The sequence below is a fragment of the Balaenoptera borealis genome (assembly GCF_965194805.1).
Source record: "Balaenoptera borealis genome assembly, chromosome: 8".
NCBI lineage: Eukaryota > Metazoa > Chordata > Mammalia > Artiodactyla > Balaenopteridae > Balaenoptera > Balaenoptera borealis.
This window is the reverse complement of record NC_138865.1, coordinates 107,496,454-107,516,321: the sequence shown is the minus strand read 5'-3', so window position 1 is coordinate 107,516,321 and position 19,868 is coordinate 107,496,454. Positions and strand designations below refer to the sequence as shown.

Genomic DNA, 19,868 nt, shown 5'->3' with positions numbered 1-19,868 from the left:
CCCTTCTTGGCAACCACAAGCCTGTTCTCTATGTCTGTGAGTCTGTTTCTGTTTCATAGATATATTCTTTTGTGCCGTAGTTTAGATTCCATATATAAGTGATATCATCTGGTATTTGTCTTTTTCTTTCTGACTTACTTCGCTTAATATGATAATCTCTAGGTCCATCCATGTTGCTGCAAGTGGCATTATTTCATTCTTTTTTATGGCTGAGTAAGAAGTAAACTAATCACAAAACTATTTTGTAACCTAATCACAAAACTAACATGCTATCACCTCCAAATTCTGTCCATTAGAAGCAAATCACTGGGTCCTGTCCAGCCCGTACTAAAGGGGAGGAGATTACACAGGGTGTGAACCTCAGGGAGCAGTAATCTTGGGGAGTTGTGTCACCAGCTACCTCACCTATAAGATTCCCCTCAGCTGGCTCTCACATTCCCCACTGTCTCCTCATGTCTGGTCACCCCACTTGCTCCATTTTGTCCCCTTTCACACACTTTCCCTCCTGTTCAGCTCTTCCCATAATGTGTTATATATCCCCCTCTCACTCACTCTGCTCCTGCCCTTTCATCCATGTGGATTGTTGGGTTTTGTTTAAATGTTAAACAACATTTCTGTTTCTTTAAATCACATGTGAACTTCAAAACTATAGTTAAGATATGACCTCGCTGAAGCTTCCCCTAGAGACCTCAGAAGTCTGTGTTCCTTCTTCTGCATCCTGTCGTCTTTGGTTTACAATAAGCTGGACATGTCTTGCCTTTCCTGCCAGACTGTGAGCTTCTGAGACTGGGATGTGTCCACTCCCCTCCTGTACACATGATATTCTGCATTTAGTAGGTGCCCTGCAAGGTTCACTGAGTGCAGTTGATTGACTTAATACATATCTAAGATGTGCAGAGTACTGAGATTTTATTTAGAATTCAAACTATGTTATGAATTATGGACAGAGATTTCTTAAGCAGCCACAGACTATAAGCTCTGAGGCTTGGAAATGCATTCCAATTTGAAAGCTTTTTCTTCAGACACAGTTTTCTCTGCATCAGGGGTCAGACTCCACCACTGAATTACCGAGACATATTCCAGCCTGATCCCCACCCTGTTCTGCTTCTTGTTGCTCTGTGCCCCTTCCTTTATTCATCTCTCTCATCTGTGGCAGGAGTGAGAGACCTTTTCATTAAACTCTCGTTCCCATCATTTATCTGGGCTGACCTTACAGTCCTCTTGGCTAGTCTGTTTTTCTCAAGGGACCTGGAGCTTGTAACTCAGACAGGTTGGAGAGCTGGTTGTTTCAGGGGGAGCTCCATCTTTGGTAGGAGCAGAGGTCATTATTAAAGCAAAAACAACCTGAACCAAGGCCCTTTAAATGTCTACTTGTATTTGGTTTGCATTCTCCTCATTCATTACACATGAACCTTTAATGATTTATATATCTGTGAATGTGTGAGGAAATAAAAGTTATAAAACTCTCACATTGGATTAGTGCCTGGCATTTTCCAATGGTGTTTTCACACCCTATGTTTCATGTAATCCGGGCACCAGCAATAGGAAATAGATAATATTAATTGGATTTTATAAATAAGGAAATGTAGATCCAGAGAAGTGACATCCTCTGCCCAAGATCACACCACGTAGTTTACAAGAGGCAGAGCGAGACCCTGAGTTTAGACTCCCAAGTTCAATGTTCTTCTGTCTTGATTTTCTCTGTCATTAGTGAAGGGAAGAGTGTAAATTCCCTTACATGATCAGAACAAAGCTTAATTTCTTCCAAACAGTATTTGCTCAGTGAATGCATGTGAAAATTTGGAGTGAAACTGAGTTCTGGACTAATTATTGGGTTGTGGAATTGTCTTAGAACAGGTTTCAAGTTGCATTGTGCCTTACGTCTTGTCCATTGGTACACAGCCTTCCTTCCTTTTATTCTTTTGCTTATTTATTCATCCAGCTAGCATACTTGTGTCTCCCACCATGTAACATGTACCGTGTACCTAAGAAGATCCCATCTCTCTGGTTTCATTCACAGTCTAGTGAGGGGGATGAATAAGCAACTAGATGACAATGATTTTTGTATCTCTGATGATCTGTAAGCATCATGAGAACATGACTGCATCTGTCTGGTTCACTGCAGTATCCCAGTGATGAGAACAGTACCCAAAACTTAGATCTAAACTGAGGGCTCCAGATCTAAGTATCAGTTCGCAAATATGAAAAATAGTTGTGGGCACTGTCTCACCTAAGGATAGATGCCTGGATGGGATGGTTGGGTGGACTTTGGCTTGGGGTAGAGGTGGTAAGTGGAAAGTCTCACTCATCTCTCCTGCCCAGGGAGTTTGCCCGTTGGAAGGTGAGGAACACAGCCATTGAGAGGAGAGACCTGGTCCGTCATCCAGTGCCCCTCATGCCGGAGTTTCAAAGGAGCATCCGCCTGCTTGGCAGGAGACCCACCACTCAGCAGTTCATCGATACCATCATCAAAAAGTACGGCACCCACCTCCTCATCTCCGCTACCTTGGGAGGTAGGTCAACAGCCACTGGGCCATAGCCCTGTCATGACTTTGAGTCCGAGATGGAGAGGACGGTGGGATGGCCTAGGATCAAAGCCATCTTAACGTCTCCGCCATCGTATGTCACTCAAAAGTATATGTTGCCAGATAAGCCACATTGTCTTGGTTGATTCCGTTCTCTGGGACAGTCTAACTTGAGAGTTTACTAACTTTTGTGGAAATATGGCTTCACCTTGGAATTAGCTCAATTCGTTGGGAATGTTTAATCGTATTATTATATTAGTTCCTTTGGAATGCAGTCTAATCTGGGGAAATAACTTCAGATGACGTTTAGAGAAGTGCCTTTGTTTATTGAAGTCTGCTTTAGGGATTGATAACTTGAGGTTATCTTTTTACAAATGGGATATCATTTGTATCTTATATGGGTTTGGAGTAGATTAGTAGGAAAGCAGACTAATTGCTCCACCCAGCTCAGCTTTACCCATCCCTCCCCATCATGTCCAGTTCATCTTTAAGGGAGTGAAGATAAGAGGCGAGGATAAAAGGAAGGAAAGAAATGCAAAGAAAATGGGAAATGGTAGAGACTAGTGCACTTAGATGCTATGGACCTTGCCCACATGCATCATTTTATATAATGAGCTACAATCCTTTGGCCATCAGTTTTCTGCCACAATGACTAAGTCCACTGAATTTTGAGAAAGCCCGTTTGGTGGTGGAGCACCATGCCACCTGCTTCAGAGAGCTGCAAAGTTATGCATTTAGATAAGGCCCATGTCAGCTGAACAAGATTGTTGTACTGACAAAGGCAGGTGGGTAGACTGAGGCATGCTTATAACAAGTGATCTTTTTTAGAGGAGGGTGAGTGCTACAAGCTGGAGCAGTCAGTATAAACTTCCTGGAGGAAGTGGCAGTTTAGCTCAGTAGGAGTTGGCTGGGTAGAGGAGGGTGGTGGAGCTTTCTAGGTATGCATTTCAAGGAAGACCAATGATGTGGAGAATTTGGATGGAGAAATTGGTTGGGCAAATTCATTCATTCATTCGTATCCACTACTTAGCTACTCCTATTACACTTTCTTGAGTATTTGCTCATAGCAGGCATTGTACATAGTCTTTAGTCCTCAAAAATGGCAAGTTACTGTGCTCCGCAACAAGAGAGGCCACGATAGTGATAGGCCCGCGCACTGCGATGAAGAGTGGCCCCCGCTTGCCACAACTAGAGAAAGCCCTCGCACAGAAACGAAGACCCAACACAGCCATAAATAAATAAATAAATAAAGAGGATGCATTTCAAATAGTAAAAAAAATGGCAAGTTAAGTTATATTATCTCCATTTTATAGATAAGGAAGCTGAGACTTAAAAGAGGTATAGCTAATAAGTGACAAAAATAAGTTTTTAACTTAGGGTTTTCTGTCCACAAAGCCTGCATTATTTTTTTGACCCAACATCTGTCATCTCTTTAACCAACTCACTCACCTGCCAACCCACCCAATCCAACAACCAACCAGCCAGCATGTATTCTTTAACATTTGAGTGTTAAATCATGTAGTATAAATTCTACTCTATTGTAAAGTGAAAATGAAATCACTTCTACACTGAGTGTGGCATTAACCTGTACCCTTTTCTTTAAATTTCCCCCATCTCCCATTTCACTTGAAAAAAACAATTATTGAGATCAATGCAGTGCTTCCATTAGGAACTGTGTTCTGTCCAAGTCCCCGGAAGTCCCAAATAACAGACTTTTCTTTTGCAGTGAAATATATTTTTAATTTCTCTGAGGCGAGGTGGTGAATTATTCACAGAGCCTTGGTCCTCTCCTGTTTTTACAGCACAATATTTTAAAATATGCAAAGCTTTGGACTGAGTTCCGGAATTGGACAGCAAGCCCTAAATGTTCCCTGAATCCTCAACATGGGTGATTGATGGTGGGGGATTTACTGTTGATGGACACAGTGTGGCAGCAACCCAGCAACTGTGTGAGGTCCTTCTTACATCATCACTTCATTCACTCATTTGTGGAAAAGTATTTCTTAAGAGCCTTCCCATGCAATGGGAGAGAATGGAGGCGGAAGGTTGTAGGGCAGGCAGAGGCAGGCTCTGGAGTTTGATTGCCTGTTTCTCACCAGTTTTGGGTCACCTTGGCAGGTTACTCAATACTTTCAGCCTTGGTTTCCTCTTTTATGAATAGAGATAATACTAATACTTAATGCATATTGTGAAGATTAAATAAAATGATGCATTGAAAGTGCTTAGTGCAGTGTTTGGCACCTAACAAATCATTGCTATTGTTGTTCTAGCTATTATTATTATTATTGTTTTTATTATAACTATTGTTATTGTTATCATTTAGTGAGACTAAAAAATTGGGGGACTTGGGATTAAAACCCATTCCTACCACTCACTAGATGAATGGAAGACATTGAGAAATTCACTTTCCTGTCTGGCTATCAGTTCTTCCATCTAAATATAAGGAGGTGCAGAGAATTGTATTCACTGTATTTTTTCCTAAGGAGAACACCATATTCACTTAGAGGAAATGCTTTGATAAGCTATTTGAGGTGTCAGGTGAGTTCCTGAGGGCGTGCTCAAACAACAAAAGATGATTCTTAAACTGTCACATAGAGGACAAGTAAATGTGTTTAGGGAAGAGGAAGGAAGCGGAGTGAGAAGGAGGAAGTGGAGCTGGCAGGAGGGCTGACATCTAAGACATTTCCATGGGATCCTCACTCTTGGGGTGAAATCTGTTAAACTCAAAATAATTGGTATGAGTGATTTTTTTATGGATGGTGGTAAAGGGAAAAAATTGGGGTCTGGAATGACACACATAAATACAGGGATAGCAATTTCCCTTAGTCCCTCTGAAGATCATATTTTGGATTAAAGGAAACACCTTGGAGGTGGGTGTCTGTGTGATATATACAACTAAGCTTGCACACATGCATGGGAACGCATGTCTCCCTGCACAGATGGATGTGCACAGACGCCTGCCTATGCTTGCGTGAAAGTTAATCTATATGCAGATATACATACATATGCAGTGCACACACGCATACATCTTACACCCATGTATATGGGTACAATGTACACATATGCGTATATGTAAGTTTGCACATGTATGTGAATGTATGTATATTGCATGAATGTCTGTTGATGTGTGAACACTCATGTTTTTGTGCTTGTGTAAATGTATGTTTGTGTGTATACTCATTCCCCACCCTGTATTTTGGGAGAGCTCCCCTTGGCTAAGAGGAAGGCTAAGAATAAAGTCACAGGGGCTCAGAAGGAAAGGATGAGGGATGCCCCAGAGGCCTGAAATCCAGACATCCCCTTCCTTCTTATGGGAACAGTGTCCCCAGGTGACTCAAAAGATAAGATGATTGACTCGCCCCCGCATCCCCCATTTCATATGTGTCCCACTTTGTTCCCCTCTGAAAGAAGTGCTACAGAGAGTGAGACAAAGCCCCCAGAGACAGAAAGATTGAGGAAAGGGGTAAAGAGGCAATTTGCAGGAATGCCCAAATGGGAAAGCGACTCTAAACAGAATGTTCTCTTAATAAACAAGAAATTAAGTCTTAATAATGCAGCAAGAAGCCCATTAACCCCTCTTGATCTAAGGTTTGCTTCTGCCAGTTCTCAGTCCGGAGGGAACTGGGCTGTTTCACCTTCTCTTTCACAGGCCCCTTGGCGAGCCTGAGCTGACACTTGTAATATTTATATCCTCTGCTTCCTGGCTCTAACTTCTAGCATATATTCACTTATTTAATCATTTACCTCTCCACCCGCCTATCTATTCACCTATTCATTTAATCATCTATCTCCCCATCCATCCATCCATCTATCCATCAAATGATAACTGAATATTTGCTCTTTGTCTGACCTGGGAAAAGCATTGGGAACGTTATAAAGAAGAATCAGAGTCCTTCCTGCCCCAGGCCACCACTCACCACACCTGGAACTCAATGTCTAATTGTATATAAAGTCGTTTTTAAGCCAAATCTATTCAGGTTGCTGCAGAGTCCAAAGGATGGACAATCGTGTCCTCCTGCATAACTGGCGAAGACTTCATGGGAAGGTGCAAATATGAGTTTTTTATTCTGAACTCAACTTGAGTCTAGGCATGTGGAACCCAGAGATTAATTTTGAAAATGATGAATCTTCTTACTGGAAGATTTCAGTCAATCAACAAGCACCGTAGAGTTGGACCACTTCCACATTTATCCATTTACCCACACATACCCTGATCATTTGTTAAGCACATAATATATGCCCATATTGTGCTAGGCAAAGACAGTGAAATGACAAAAGACTCCTACATACTCACTGACTTCACAGTGCTTCTCCTCTAGTAAAAGAGAGAGGCTATTAAACAAGAAATCACCAGGAAATGTGACAGGTAACATATTGGAGAAATAAAAGAGATCGTGGGAGCAGGTGGTTAGAGTTCTTACTTTAGTTTAAGTAAACAGTGGGGGATTCAGGGAAGGCTACCCAGAGGAGGTGTCTTAAGTGACACCTGAGGGATGAGTAGAAGTTAGCCAGGAGAAAAACAGAAAAGCAGAGTCCCAACCATGAAAGAAAATAGGGCACATTTGTGCAGGATAGAGCACAGCTAGAGAGCGGCACGGGATGCAGCTGGAGAGACCAGATCATCAGTGTCTTGGGTCCCACATTATCCACAGGGAGGCAGGCACCCTCTTGCAGGCTGCATGCCACTCCATGCATCCCTCTACTTCACTGTTCATCTGGTGTGTGTATGGAAATGATCCCTTTATGTCTCTGTCTCCCTAGACCCGTGTTGTCCAATAGAAATATAATGTGAGCCACAAATGTGAGTCACATATGCCATTTAAAATTTTCTTCAACCACATTTTTTTTTTTTTAAGAAATTCACGTTCTTTTATTTATTTATTTATTTATTTATGACTGTGTTGAGTCTTCGTTTCTGTGCGAGGGCTTTCTCTAGCTGCGGCGAGTGGGGGCCACTCTTCATCGCGGTGCGCGGGCCTCTCACCATCGCGGCCTCTCTTGTTGCGGAGCACAGGCTCCAGACGCGCAGGCTCAGTAATTGTGGCTCACGGGCCCAGTTGCTCCGTGGCATGTGGGATCTTCCCAGACCAGGGCTCGAACCCGTGTCCCCTGCATTGGCAGGCAGATTCTCAACCACTGCGCCATCAGGGAAGCCCTTCAACCACATTTTTAAGAGTGAAAAGAAAAAGAGGAGAATCAATTTAACAATATATTTTATCTAACATAATATATCCAAAATATTATCATTTCAACATGTAGCGAATAAGCTATTAATGATATTTTAATTTCTTTTTTCCATTACAGTTCTGTTTTTATTTTTAATTAAAGTATAGTTGATTTACAATATTCTGTTAGTTTTGTACAGCAAAGTGATTCAGTTATATATACATTTTTTTCAGATTCTTTTCCATTATATTCAATAGGTTATTAAAAGATATTGAATATTGTTCCCTGTGTTATACAGTAAATCCTTATTGCTTATCTATTTTACATACAGTAATTTGTATCTGTTAATCCCATACTCCTAATTTATCCCTCCCCCGCCTTCCCTTTGGTAACCATCAGTTTGTTTTCTATCTGTGAGTCTGTTTTGTATATAGATTCATTTGTATTATTTTTTAGAATCCACATATAAGTGATATCATATAATATTTGTCTTTCTCTGTCTGACTTACTTCACTTAGTATGATAATCTCTAGGTCCATCAGTGTTGCTGCAAATGGCACTATTTCATTCTTTTTTATGGCTTGGTTTTATGTTTGGTTTAAGAAGATCTTATACCACATCTTCTTAAACCAAACATCTGTTGATGGGTGTTTGAGTTGTTTCCATGTCTTGGCTGTTGTGAATAGTGCTGCTATGAATATTGGGGTGTATGGATCTTTTCGAATTAGAGATTGCTCTGGATATATGCCCAGGAGTGGGATTGCTGGATCATATGGCAACTCTATTTTTAGTTTTTTAAGGACCCACCATTCTGTTTTCCGTAGTGGCTACATCAGTTTACATTGCCAGCAACAATGTAGGAGGGTTCCATTTTCTCCAAACCCTCTCCAGCATTTATTAATTAATGAGATATTTTACTTTGTTCTTTTACATTTTCCAGATCTTGGAACTCTGCTGTGTAACTTACAGGTGCAGTGCATCTCAGTTTGGACCAGCTGCATTGCACATGCTCAGTAGCCACACTTGGCCAGTGGTTCCTGTACTGGACAGCATGCATGTAGTCACTGGGTGACTCTAAGAATGGGGACACTGTCTTATTCATTTGTCACCCAGTGCCTGCCAAAGTGCTCAGAACACACAGAATACCCAGTGCCTGCATGCTGAGCTAAACGTAATGGACACACTAGAGCGTGGTAGAGGGAGGTGATGACAGCTCTCTCGGGGGGAGGGTGTAGCTGGGGAAACCTCGCCAGTAAGGTGATGGCCAGCCGAGCAGGCTCTGAAGAGTGTATAGGAGATGCCAGGTCAAGGACACAGGGCAGTAAGAGGAGGTGATGTTTGAATTGGTCCCAAAATGCTGGATAGGGTTTCAATAGTCAACCATTTAGGGGAGGGACAGAATGGTATTCCAAGCAGAATAAAAAAGAGTCTGAGGAAAGCCTGAGAGGAATTGGCAAGAATAAACCATGGAGGCAGAAGGAATGGTTTGGCTGGAACACAGGGAGGGAGACAGGGCTGAAAAGACAGGCTGGAGGCTGTACGTGGAGAACTCTGAATGACAATGAAACCACTTTCTAGAAGCAGTCATGGAGGGGTCCGAGGCAGAGGAATTAGCCTAGGGATCAGGACTTTGCCCACGTCCTAGGATAACCACTGTTCTTTCGAAAGTAAATTGTTTTTTCCATTCAACTCAAAAATCATCAGCATTCTAAAGAAATTTCAGTTATCTTAGATATCAGGCTTTTGTACTCAAAGTATCGGCAATGTTTGTTCTTTGACTATCCTGTTGTACTGGGTTGACTAGAAGTAAGGATAAGTCTCATATGATTGATATTTTGTGGTAATCGAATAATGGTGGTTAACCCTTCCTCAGGGCTTACTATGTGCCAGGCAGGGCTCAGGTGCTTTATGTCATTAACGGATTCAATCCTATGACAACCCTAGGAGGTAAGTACAGTTAGTACTCCCAATTTCACACATGAAGAAACTGCAGTGTAGAGCAGCATTCCCAGCCTTTTTGGCACCAGGGACTGGTTTCGTTGAAGACAGTTTTTCCACGGATGGGGGCGGGGGGATGATGGTTCAGGCGGTAACGCGAGCGATGGGGAGCGATGGGAGCGATGGGAGCGATGGGAGCAGTGGGAGCGACGGGGAGCGACGGGAGCGACGGGGAGCGACGGGGAGCGACGGGGAGCGACGGGGAGGTCGCGGCCACTCGCCTCCTGCTGTGCGGCCTGGTGCCTAACAGGCCGCAGACCGCAGACCGGGGTTGGGGAGCCCTGGTATAAAGAGTGCAGGTAACTTGTTCCCATAGCTAGTTCAAGTCCAGGCAGTCTAGTTCTAGAGACTGCTTTCTACTACTACTCCAGATGACTTTTGATTGCTCCAACAGACACTGATATAAGGACTTTACGTGTGTTAATTAATTTATTCTTCTTAATTATTCTATGCAGTAGGTGCTATTCTTCTCCTAATTTTGTTCACGAATAAACTGAGAATCAGAGAGGTTAAGAAATGTCCCTAAGTTCACAGTTAGTTGAGAGTGAAACCAGAGGTACAATGATCAGATCTATTTAGGTGGCATATCTGGAGCTTCCTTTATGAAGTTCTGGTGAAACATCTTGTTATCCAAAATAAAATGCACCATTAGTTAGTACTGTTAGTAATCTATGCATGTATCTCTAAGGAAAACTTCATGGTAAATTATATAAGGTTTTCTATTTCTCTCTCTCTCTCTGTCTGTCTCTTCCACCCTATGCCTAACTTTCATGTCATCTCCTCTCTCCCCAAGATGTAACTTAAGAAATGTTTATTGAATGAATGAAAAAAATTGATGGATTAACTATTTACTATCTACTATATGCCAAGCATTGGGCTTTGTACAAGGGATACAGCAGTGGCTTATATAGACAGTGTCTGACTTCACAGGGCTGACAGTTTAGTTTTTCCTATCTATCTGTCTGTATCTGTGTTTAAACTATGTCGTATCTCTCTCTCTCTCTCCCTCTTTCTCTATATCTCTATTTATCTATCCATTCATCCGTACATCCATCTGTCTGGGAAGGGGTAGCAGAAGGAGAAAGAGAGAAAGGAAAGGAGGAAGGAATGAGGGAAGAAGAGAGGGGAGAAATGAGAGGAGGAATAGGGGGAATTGGATGATGATGAGGAAACAGAGGAGGAGAAGAAAGGAATGGGAAGGGACCATCTATGGCAAGTCCATCATTTTACAGAAAAGGCTGAGCCTTGAAGAGAGGAAGTGAGTTGTGTTACGAGATGATGCTGGTGAGAACTATGAAGTGGATTAGTAAGAGCTGGACTTGATGACTAAGAGTCTTTTCATGATCTTCGTCCTGATGGAGCTTGGTGCTTACAGACACCTCTGGACTGTCTTGCTTTCATTGTGCTCTTGATTTTCAGAGGCAGAAGGAAATTTGGGCAAAATTAATGAGAGGTCTGAAGCTATTTTCAGCATCCAAGCCATGAAGGCTTTCTACCCATCCCAAAGCTCAACGGGCTGCCTGAGCTTCTTTCCTTTTCCGTGCAGGGGAGGAGGCCTTGACCATGTACATGGACAAAAGTCGCCTGGACAGGAAGTCAGGGAATGCCACTCAAAGTGTTGAAGCTCTGCACCAGCTGGCATCGTCCTACTTTGTCGACCGTGATGGCACCATGAGGAGGCTCCATGAGATCCAGATATCAACTGGAGCAATCAAGGTACAGCTTGAGGGTGGCTTCGGGTGGCAGGCTCTTAAGACAACAGCACTGCACAAAGGTAGTCTGTGAGTCAATGGGCAGATGAAATCCCTGGCTTCTGACCCAGGGAGCTAACAGTGCCCCCCTGCCAACCACTCTGCCTGAGGTTGTCAAGTGCCCCGTAATATCCCGAGCATTGTCATTAAGGTGACCACATGTACTGATTTCCTGGGACAGCCCTGGCTGTAATCATGGCATAATTATCCATAGTACTTTCCTTCACTCTTTTTTTTTTTTTCAACATCTTTATTGGAGTATAATTGCTTTACAGTGGTGTGTTAGTTTCTGCTTTATGATAAAGTGAATCAGCTATACATATACATATATCCCCATACCTCCTCCATCTTGCGTCTCCCTCCCACCCTCCCTATCCCACCCCTCTAGGTGGACACAAAGCACTGAGCTGATCTCCCTGTGCTATGCAGCTGCTTCCCACTAGCTAGCTATTTTACATTTGGTAGTGTATATGTGTCCATGACACTCTCTCACTTCGTCCCAGCTTACTCTCCTTCACTCTTAAAACTCTGTGTGCATGATTTCCAGCCTCCCTTTCTAGATGAAGAAACAGGCTACAGTGGGTAAATCATTTTCGAAAGGTCACAGAGCTCTCAAGAGTCAGATTATGCCTAGGTCAGTAATTGGTTAACACCTGTGTTTTTCATCCTCCCTCCCCATTTTACAGATGGGAACACTCAGGTCCAAGGGTTAAAGACTTCTGCTCAGGGTTACACACCTAGCCAGTACATTAACAGGGGCTAGAACTCTACTCTCTAGACCAGGGATCCACAAGTATTTTTTGTAAAGGGTCAATAATAAATATTTTAAGATTTGCAGGTCATATGATCGGTATTAGTACAACTCAACTGTGCTGCTATAGCACAAAATCAGCCATACAATCAGTGTGTAAAAAATGGGCATGGCTGTGTTCCAATAAAACTTTATTTATAAATCAGGCAGTCTGTCATGTGCCGACCCATGCTCATCTACCCCAGCGCTGTCCAATAGACCCTTCCAAGATAATGGAGAGACTGTATCTGTGCTGGCCAAGACAGGAGCCACTAGTCATATGGGGTTATTATGGAGCATGTGACATGTGGCTACTTAGACACTAAATTTGTAAGGTTTTTTTAAAAAATTTATTTAAGTTTAAATAGCCACATTGGTAAGAGCAGCTGTGGACTTTCAGCTCAATGCCTTAGAGCACAGGTACTTAAAAAAATTCCACTTTAAATGCAGTAAATTCAAGGATTAACTTTATAAAGAGAATAAAGGAGGACATTTTTGATAAAAAAGGATTAGTTCTTTGGAGGGTTTCAATGAAGACTTTTTTGCATCTCAAAGTTTCTTAAACCAGATTATACCTGCATTTTACCTCTCATCATTCAGTCTATTTTCTCTTCCTGAGCATCTTTCTTCTGAATAAAATGCAGACCTAGTCTTCTATCAAGACTTTAAAAGGCATCTCTAGGGAAAAAGTGTGTGTGTGTGAAGGGATGAGGGGTTGCCGGGGAGTCCTGGTGGAAGTCAGGCAGATGAGTCAGAAACTGACCAAGGGAAGAGAAAAAATGTGGGAGGGGAGAGACTTGCTGAGGAGGGAGGGAGGAAGGGGAGAAATAAATCAGATCAACAAAGAGCCAGCTTATCCGAGAAGAATCGCCTATATTGGGGGATTATGGTGTTAGGGAACTCAGCACAGAGAGATGGAGCTTGATGAAGCCATCGGAGTCTGAGTGAAGCAAAGGCCTGGTTTGCATTATCACCAAATGGTTCCCTCCACGCGGGATGGGATGCGGAATTGAGATATTGAAGCTCTGTCAGAAGGTAATCCTCTTTTGTGCATCCCGGAAGTGCAGTGTGCCTCCTTACGAGGAATTTCTTAGAGAAATTGCACACAGGCCACTCAAGAAGCCGTTCTTGCAATAGCACCATCCTCGACACTCAATCTGGCACTTGGATTTTTCTAGCCATTTCTTGACGCTACCTCAAGACCCAACTGGCTAGAATTGGTCTCCCTGCCAGCTTTGTCTAAGATGAGCAGCTGACCCGGGTGGGGAAGTTTTGCCCGTGGTTTTCTCTTCCTGAGCATCTTTAGCAAGATGGATTGGTAGTTTTGAATCTCATTTAACAATAATGATGTCATTATTCTGTACACAAAAAAGAATAAATTATTTTTTAAAAGCAAAGCCTAATAACCTTCCATTTTTGTACTGTTTCCTAAGTGCTAGATACTTCAAAAATATGATCCCTTTACTGTTAGGGTGGGTAACAGTATTACTGACATTGTGTAGATGCGGAAATTGAGGCTTAGAAAGGGGAGTTAGTGATCCAAGGCTCTGCTGCTGGACAGGGGCAGAGCTGGCATGGGAGATCTGTGTGACTATTTCCCAAGTCATCATTCCCGACAACAGTCAGTGCTGTGTCCTTACAGCTGGATGCAAACCTCAAAACAAGCCTACAAGTGATTGTGTTAAATAATGGAAAGTAAGGGCTAAAGACATGAAGAAACCACTTTACATACTAAACCATTCATATTTCAAGGTTATCTTTTAGAATAGCTGTTGCCCTGTTGTCCACCACCTCAATTATTCTAACACAGTGTTTTAGAAACACACCACCAGAGGACTGGGGTGACCATTCTGCAGTGGAGCTGACTGTGCTCTTTGCTAATTTTTTTTTGGAAAATGGAATAATTTTATTGTTCTTGCCTAATGATAATGCATATGTACTCATCGACAATGCACGTTACAATTTATAGAGACTCTGGTAATAAGATGTCAATTATTGAACATATGCCATGTGTCAGGCACTTATACCCGTCAGGTTTAGTCTCACCACCTTCCTGGAAGGATTTACCAACTTCAGGTTGCAGGAGCTTAGAGAAGTGACTGCCTGAGGGCACACAGCAAATAAAGGGCCTAGCCAGGATTTAACACTGACTCTCCTAATTCCAAAGCCCATGCTTTTGAAATACACTATAGTGTTTCCACTTATTTTTAGTTCATATAATACTTGAAATGGCTTTGGGCAGTGAGAACCAAGGATAGAACGTGGGCGTCCTGGTTCCAGTCTGCTCGGTTGCCCTGCTATCCCGTTGTCTGCTTGGCAACAGTCAGGCATGGTCCTTGACACAGGCAAGGGGCTCAAGAAGTGGCCACTGGCTCAGGTCAGGCTTTCTCTGCTGCCTGAGCTCTGCTGGGGGCTGACTCTGCAGGATCTGTCCCAGACAAGGGCATCTGTCTCACATCTGTCGCCCTTGATGTCCCCTCCAGGTCACAGAGACACGCACTGGGCCTCTGGGCTGTAACAGCTATGACAATCTGGACTCTGTGAGTTCCGTCCTTCTGCAAAGCACGGAGAGCAAACTGCACCTTCAAGGTAGGATGTCAGTGGAAATGATGGGACCAGAGAGGGGGAGGGGAGAGAAGCCTGGGGGAGGAGGGATGAGAGGGTATCAGGAGGCATGATGTGGAGGGAGAATGAAAACTAAGATGAAAGGCAGAGAAACCAACAAAAAATAAAAATATGCAAATTAAGACAGTTATGATATGATGTCTTTCTAAAAATTTTAACATATATGGGACATTAAATTCATGGTTATTAATTAGTTTTCAGATATAAAGTATGGAAATGTGAGCTTTTTCTGATTATTTTGATGAAAATGTCTAAACAGTGTTATTTATAGATGTTCCAGATCTAATATATATTAAAGTTTCATATCATAGCCTCTGAATTTCCTACATTATTGCGTTTGATTCTCAATGTATTTTGGCAGATATTATTTGAATTCCAAGAACTATAGGGCATTTTATAGAATTTTTGGTTCTATGTAAACTTCCTTCTCCTTATTAACAAATAAAAATAAATCATTAGTGGTCTTCAGTATATTCATACACCCATATGTATTTGTGTATATGTGTGTGTGCTTTTAGCAGAGTTTACAAATGAGAACATTCAATGCTGGCTGGAATATAGAAAGACAGATACTCTTAGGCATGGCTAGTGAAATTGCAACAATTCTAAGGATTAATTTGTTGAAATACATACATATTTGTATTTGTTTATTATCTATTATATGTCAGGTACATGTTATGTGCTCCATATATACTCAAGACCTTGAGGAAAATATACTCTTTAAAATAGTCATTTTATCCTGATTCATTCATCATAAAGAGGAGGGGAGATTGTAGGGGGAAAAATGATAAGAATTTAAGTATAGATAGTGCTGTTTTAAAAAGCATAATTTATAATAGCAAAGAAAAAAACAACGTAAAGAGCTCAATTTTCCACATGAGGAGACTAAATGAATTATGTAGCATCCATACAACATAATATTAGGCAGGTGCTAAAATGTTGTTTATAAAGAATTTTCAAGATACGTGAAAATGATTTACTATAATGTTAATTAAAAAGTGGATGGTTTCTGACTGAATGTATGGCATGATCTTAATGTAAAAGGATAAGGAAAAATAACATTGCAAGGAATTATGCGAGATGTTAAAAGAGGTTACTTCTGGATGATTAGGTTAGAGATGGTTTATTTTAGTCTTCCAATTCCTTTTCTAACTTTCCTATAATGATCATGTATTAACTTTATAGTCATAAAAAATGGCATATGCTTTAACTTTGAGCGAACTAAGAATGTGACCTTTTAGAAAGGTATCTGATAAAGGTGATTCTGAATGTCAGTGGGAGGAAAGTTGGGTTGAGATTGGCAGGTCGAGCTAAACAGAGCCTAATATGACTTTTATATTCTGGTTCCTTGGCAACTCTTTGATTCATGCTCCTGTTATAGAAGATGGTTGGAAAGTGGTACAGAACAAGCTTGGTAGTGTCACTTGGGAGCAATGAATGAAAACCCATCAGGAAAATTCAGGCCAAGAGAGTGGTTTAGTGTTAAAACAAAAGCCAACAAAACAAAACCTCAAATACATGAAGAATAATCCTACACCCCTTTAGTAGACAAAAGAGTAGACATGAGTTTGGTAATGCCTGATAAGAAATGAATAAGGAAGACAGACCTACCTTGGGTGCTCCAGGATTTTCAATATTAGCTCCTGGGATGCCTACAGTGAGCTTGTGGAGTGAGAGCAGGGCTTGAATCCAGGAAGTATGGCTCCGGTCTGTGTCTGATCACCCTGCTGTGCATGTAGGAGGTGAGTTATAATCAGAGTAAATTTAGTCGGGATTAACAGGATGTCACTAGGAATTTATTAAGATCTTAGGGCCATTTAGAAGCTGATTTACAGTGAAGCTAAGGAAGCTTAAGATCCAGGGCTCCCTCACCTTCTAAGTCCCTAAATTTTCTCATTCTACATATTCATGTTCACATGTAATTTTGAATTCCTTTTCTCATTAAGCACCTGTAGCCTAAACCTCAGTCCTAAAACCCAGATCTGCCATTGGTTACATTATTAGCGGTATGTTATTCACACAAAAGAAGGACATGACAGCTTTGTTCTGTTCTAGATTGGTCAGAGCACACCTGGAGGATTGGGTCCAAGTGTGGGCAACACATTTCAAGAGGGACATCAAGAAACTGAAGGAGAGTGTCTTATAGTACATAACTGATGAAGGAGGACTTGGAGCAAAAGGATGTGTCTGTGGATACCTAAAGGGCCGTCTTACAGAAAAGTTAGTCAAATTCAATAATATGGATAAAATGAGGCAAACCTGATCTACATGTAGGAAATTACAAGGATCCCAGGTTTAAACTAGATCTCAGTTTAAACTCAGTATAAAATAGATCTTCTAATGCACATTGATGTCCAAACCTGGAATGTCCTGCTGAAGTATATAGTGACTCTCTTGTTATTAGGGTTATATGTTGGTGACGTTTGGTAGGGATGTTATAGAAATTATTTTTTTTTTAAAGGAAGTATTTATTTATTTATTTTACTTATGGCTGTGTTGGGTCTTCGTTTCTGCGCGAGGGCTTTCTCTAGTTGCGGCAAGTGGGGGCCACTCCTCATCGCGGTGCGCGGGCCTCTCATTATCGCGGCCTCTCTTGTTGCGGAGCACAGGCTCCAGAAGCGCAGGCTCAGTAGTTGTGGCTCACGGGCCCAGCTGCTCCGCGGCATGTGGGATCCTCCCAGACCAGGGCCCGAACCCGTGTCCCCTGCATTGGCAAGCAGATTCTCAACCACTGCGCCACCAGGGAAGCCCCTATAGAAACTATTTAATCATCATTCCACTGTGTTGGTGATGGAATTGATACTGATGCTTAGGAAGATGCTGAATCACCAAACCTTTATCGAGACTGACTATGTGCCAAATTCAGTGCTAGATCCTGGGCATATGAGCACAAATCAGTTCAACTCAATTCAGCAAATATTTTTCAAGAACTCATGTTGGCATTGAGCTAGGCACAGAAAACAGTGGTGAACAAGACAGACATACTTTTTGCCCCAAGGAAATATACACTCTATCAAAAAACATGGGTTTAGACAAATAATAATGTGCAATGAGTTTGGATGGAAAAGAACTGTGAGGGTTCTTTGATACCCTGTAGTATGGAGATTTCACCTACTGGAGAATCAGGGAAGTTTTCTTGATAAAAAGATGCACAGAATGAGACCTGAAGAGTGAAGAAGGGGGCAGGGACATAACTATGGAGCAGAGTCCTAGTGAATGGCATTCAAGGAAATTGAAAAGATCTTAAGAGATTAAAGCAGAGATATCAATGGTGAGAAAGGCAAAATAATATGTCATATCCTAGAAGGCCTCTGTAGCACATTAATGAGTTGAATATTAATTTGAGAGTAATGGGAACCATAAAAGGGTTTTAAAAAACAAAGTAGCAGGAAGAGATTAATGTTTTGGAAGATCACTCTGGCTACTGTGTGGTCAGTTAATTAGAGAGGAGTAGTTTGGAGGTTGGTGACCGGTTAGTTAAGGGCTACTGCAGTATTCAAGATGAGATGTCACAGACTGAAACCATGGAAGCAACAGTGGGGATGGAGAGAAACAGACCAATTTTGGAGTTACTTAGGAGGTGTCATTACCAGGATTTAGTGAGAAGACCATGAAAGATTTAGGTATTTGAGTGAATGGAGAGTGGGAATAAGATAGAGCCGACAGACAGGAAAATACGTACGATTCAAGGTAGTGTATAATGTAGTAGAGCTAGTAAAAGTAATGTGTACTATTACAGAGATGTGGAAAAGGAGGTAATCCATTATATCTGTCTAGGTAGAGGAAACAGAAAGGAGGAAAAATATTCTCCTGGTGGAAGGTAAAACAAAAAAAACTTAAATATAAGACAGAAGAATATCTCATGGCTTTTGGGTAGGCTGATATTTATTCAGTAGCATACATAAAGCACTAAGTAAAAGAAAAAGATTGATAAATTGGACTACTTTAAAATTAAGCATTTCTGTTTATCAGAAGATGCTATTCATAGAATGAAAAGGCAAGTTACAGACTGGAAGGCAATATTGGCGATAAATGTATCTGACAGAGAACTCATGTGTAAAATATGTAAATAACCTCTAAAACCAATAAGAGAAAGGCAGACAATCCGGAAAGACAAGAAAATGGGTAAAAGGCATGAATAGGCGCTTCGCAAACAAGAATATCAAAATGGCTAATAAATATTTGAAACGGTGATTAACTTTACTAGTCCTCAGAAAATGTAAATTAAAACAGTGTCATAACACACCAATCAGTCTGGCTCATCTGAAAAAATCTGACAGTATCAAGGAGTGACAATGTTGAACACTGGGAACTTACATGCATTGCTCCTGGGAGAATAAATTAGTACAACCACTTTGGAAAACTCTTTTTGGCAGCTTCTACTGAAAACTCAATATGTCCTCACCCTATGACCTAACAATTACAACTCCTAGGAATATGCCCAACAGAAATGTTACCTTTGTTCACCAAAAACCATGAATGTTCATAGGAGTTTTGTTCAAAATAGTCCTCCAAATGGAAATAGCCCCAAATGCCCATCAACAAAAAAATGGGTAAATAACTTATCATACGTTCACATGATGGGCTACAATACAGAAATGAGAAAGAATCAACTACCCTTTCATGCAAAAATATAGAAGAATCTCATGAATGCAACATTAAATAACAGAAGCCAGACACGAAAGAGGAAATGCTGTATGATTCCATTCTTACACAGCTCAGAAACAGTAAAACAAATACATTGCTTTAGAATTCCAAAGAGCATTAACCTTTGTGGAGGAGGAATGGGGAAGTGACTGAAGAGAGATGAGAGAGGTTTCTGGAAGTCTTAGTAATGTTCCGTTTCTTGATCGCAGTAGCCACACATGGATGTGTTTACTTTGTGAAAATTCATGCAGCTGTACACACATGATTTATATGTATACATTTCTGTGTATACAATATGCAGCTATTAAAAATTTATTTAATAATGTGCTCTATCTTCACATCCTCTGCAAAGAGAAGACATGAATA

The 19,868-nt window shown here is 41.4% G+C and overlaps 1 protein-coding gene and 1 long non-coding RNA gene across 6 annotated transcripts in view; both read left to right on the top strand.

The window, feature by feature from the left end:
- Positions 1–19,868, top strand: part of LOC309633452 — a 589,090-nt gene that overhangs the window by 144,294 nt on the left and 424,928 nt on the right. The gene's annotated exons all lie outside the window — the stretch shown is intronic.
- The window catches only part of BRINP1 (BMP/retinoic acid inducible neural specific 1), a 504,031-nt gene that overhangs the window by 434,986 nt on the left and 49,177 nt on the right, over positions 1–19,868 (top strand). For all 5 annotated transcript variants that reach the window (XM_082402242.1, XM_082402245.1, XM_082402243.1 and 2 more), the window contains 3 exons: positions 2,323–2,513; positions 11,236–11,405; positions 14,714–14,819. In XM_082402242.1, the coding sequence (XP_082258368.1) occupies positions 2,323–2,513; positions 11,236–11,405; positions 14,714–14,819 (467 nt within the window). The remainder of the gene's footprint in view (positions 1–2,322; positions 2,514–11,235; positions 11,406–14,713; positions 14,820–19,868) is intronic.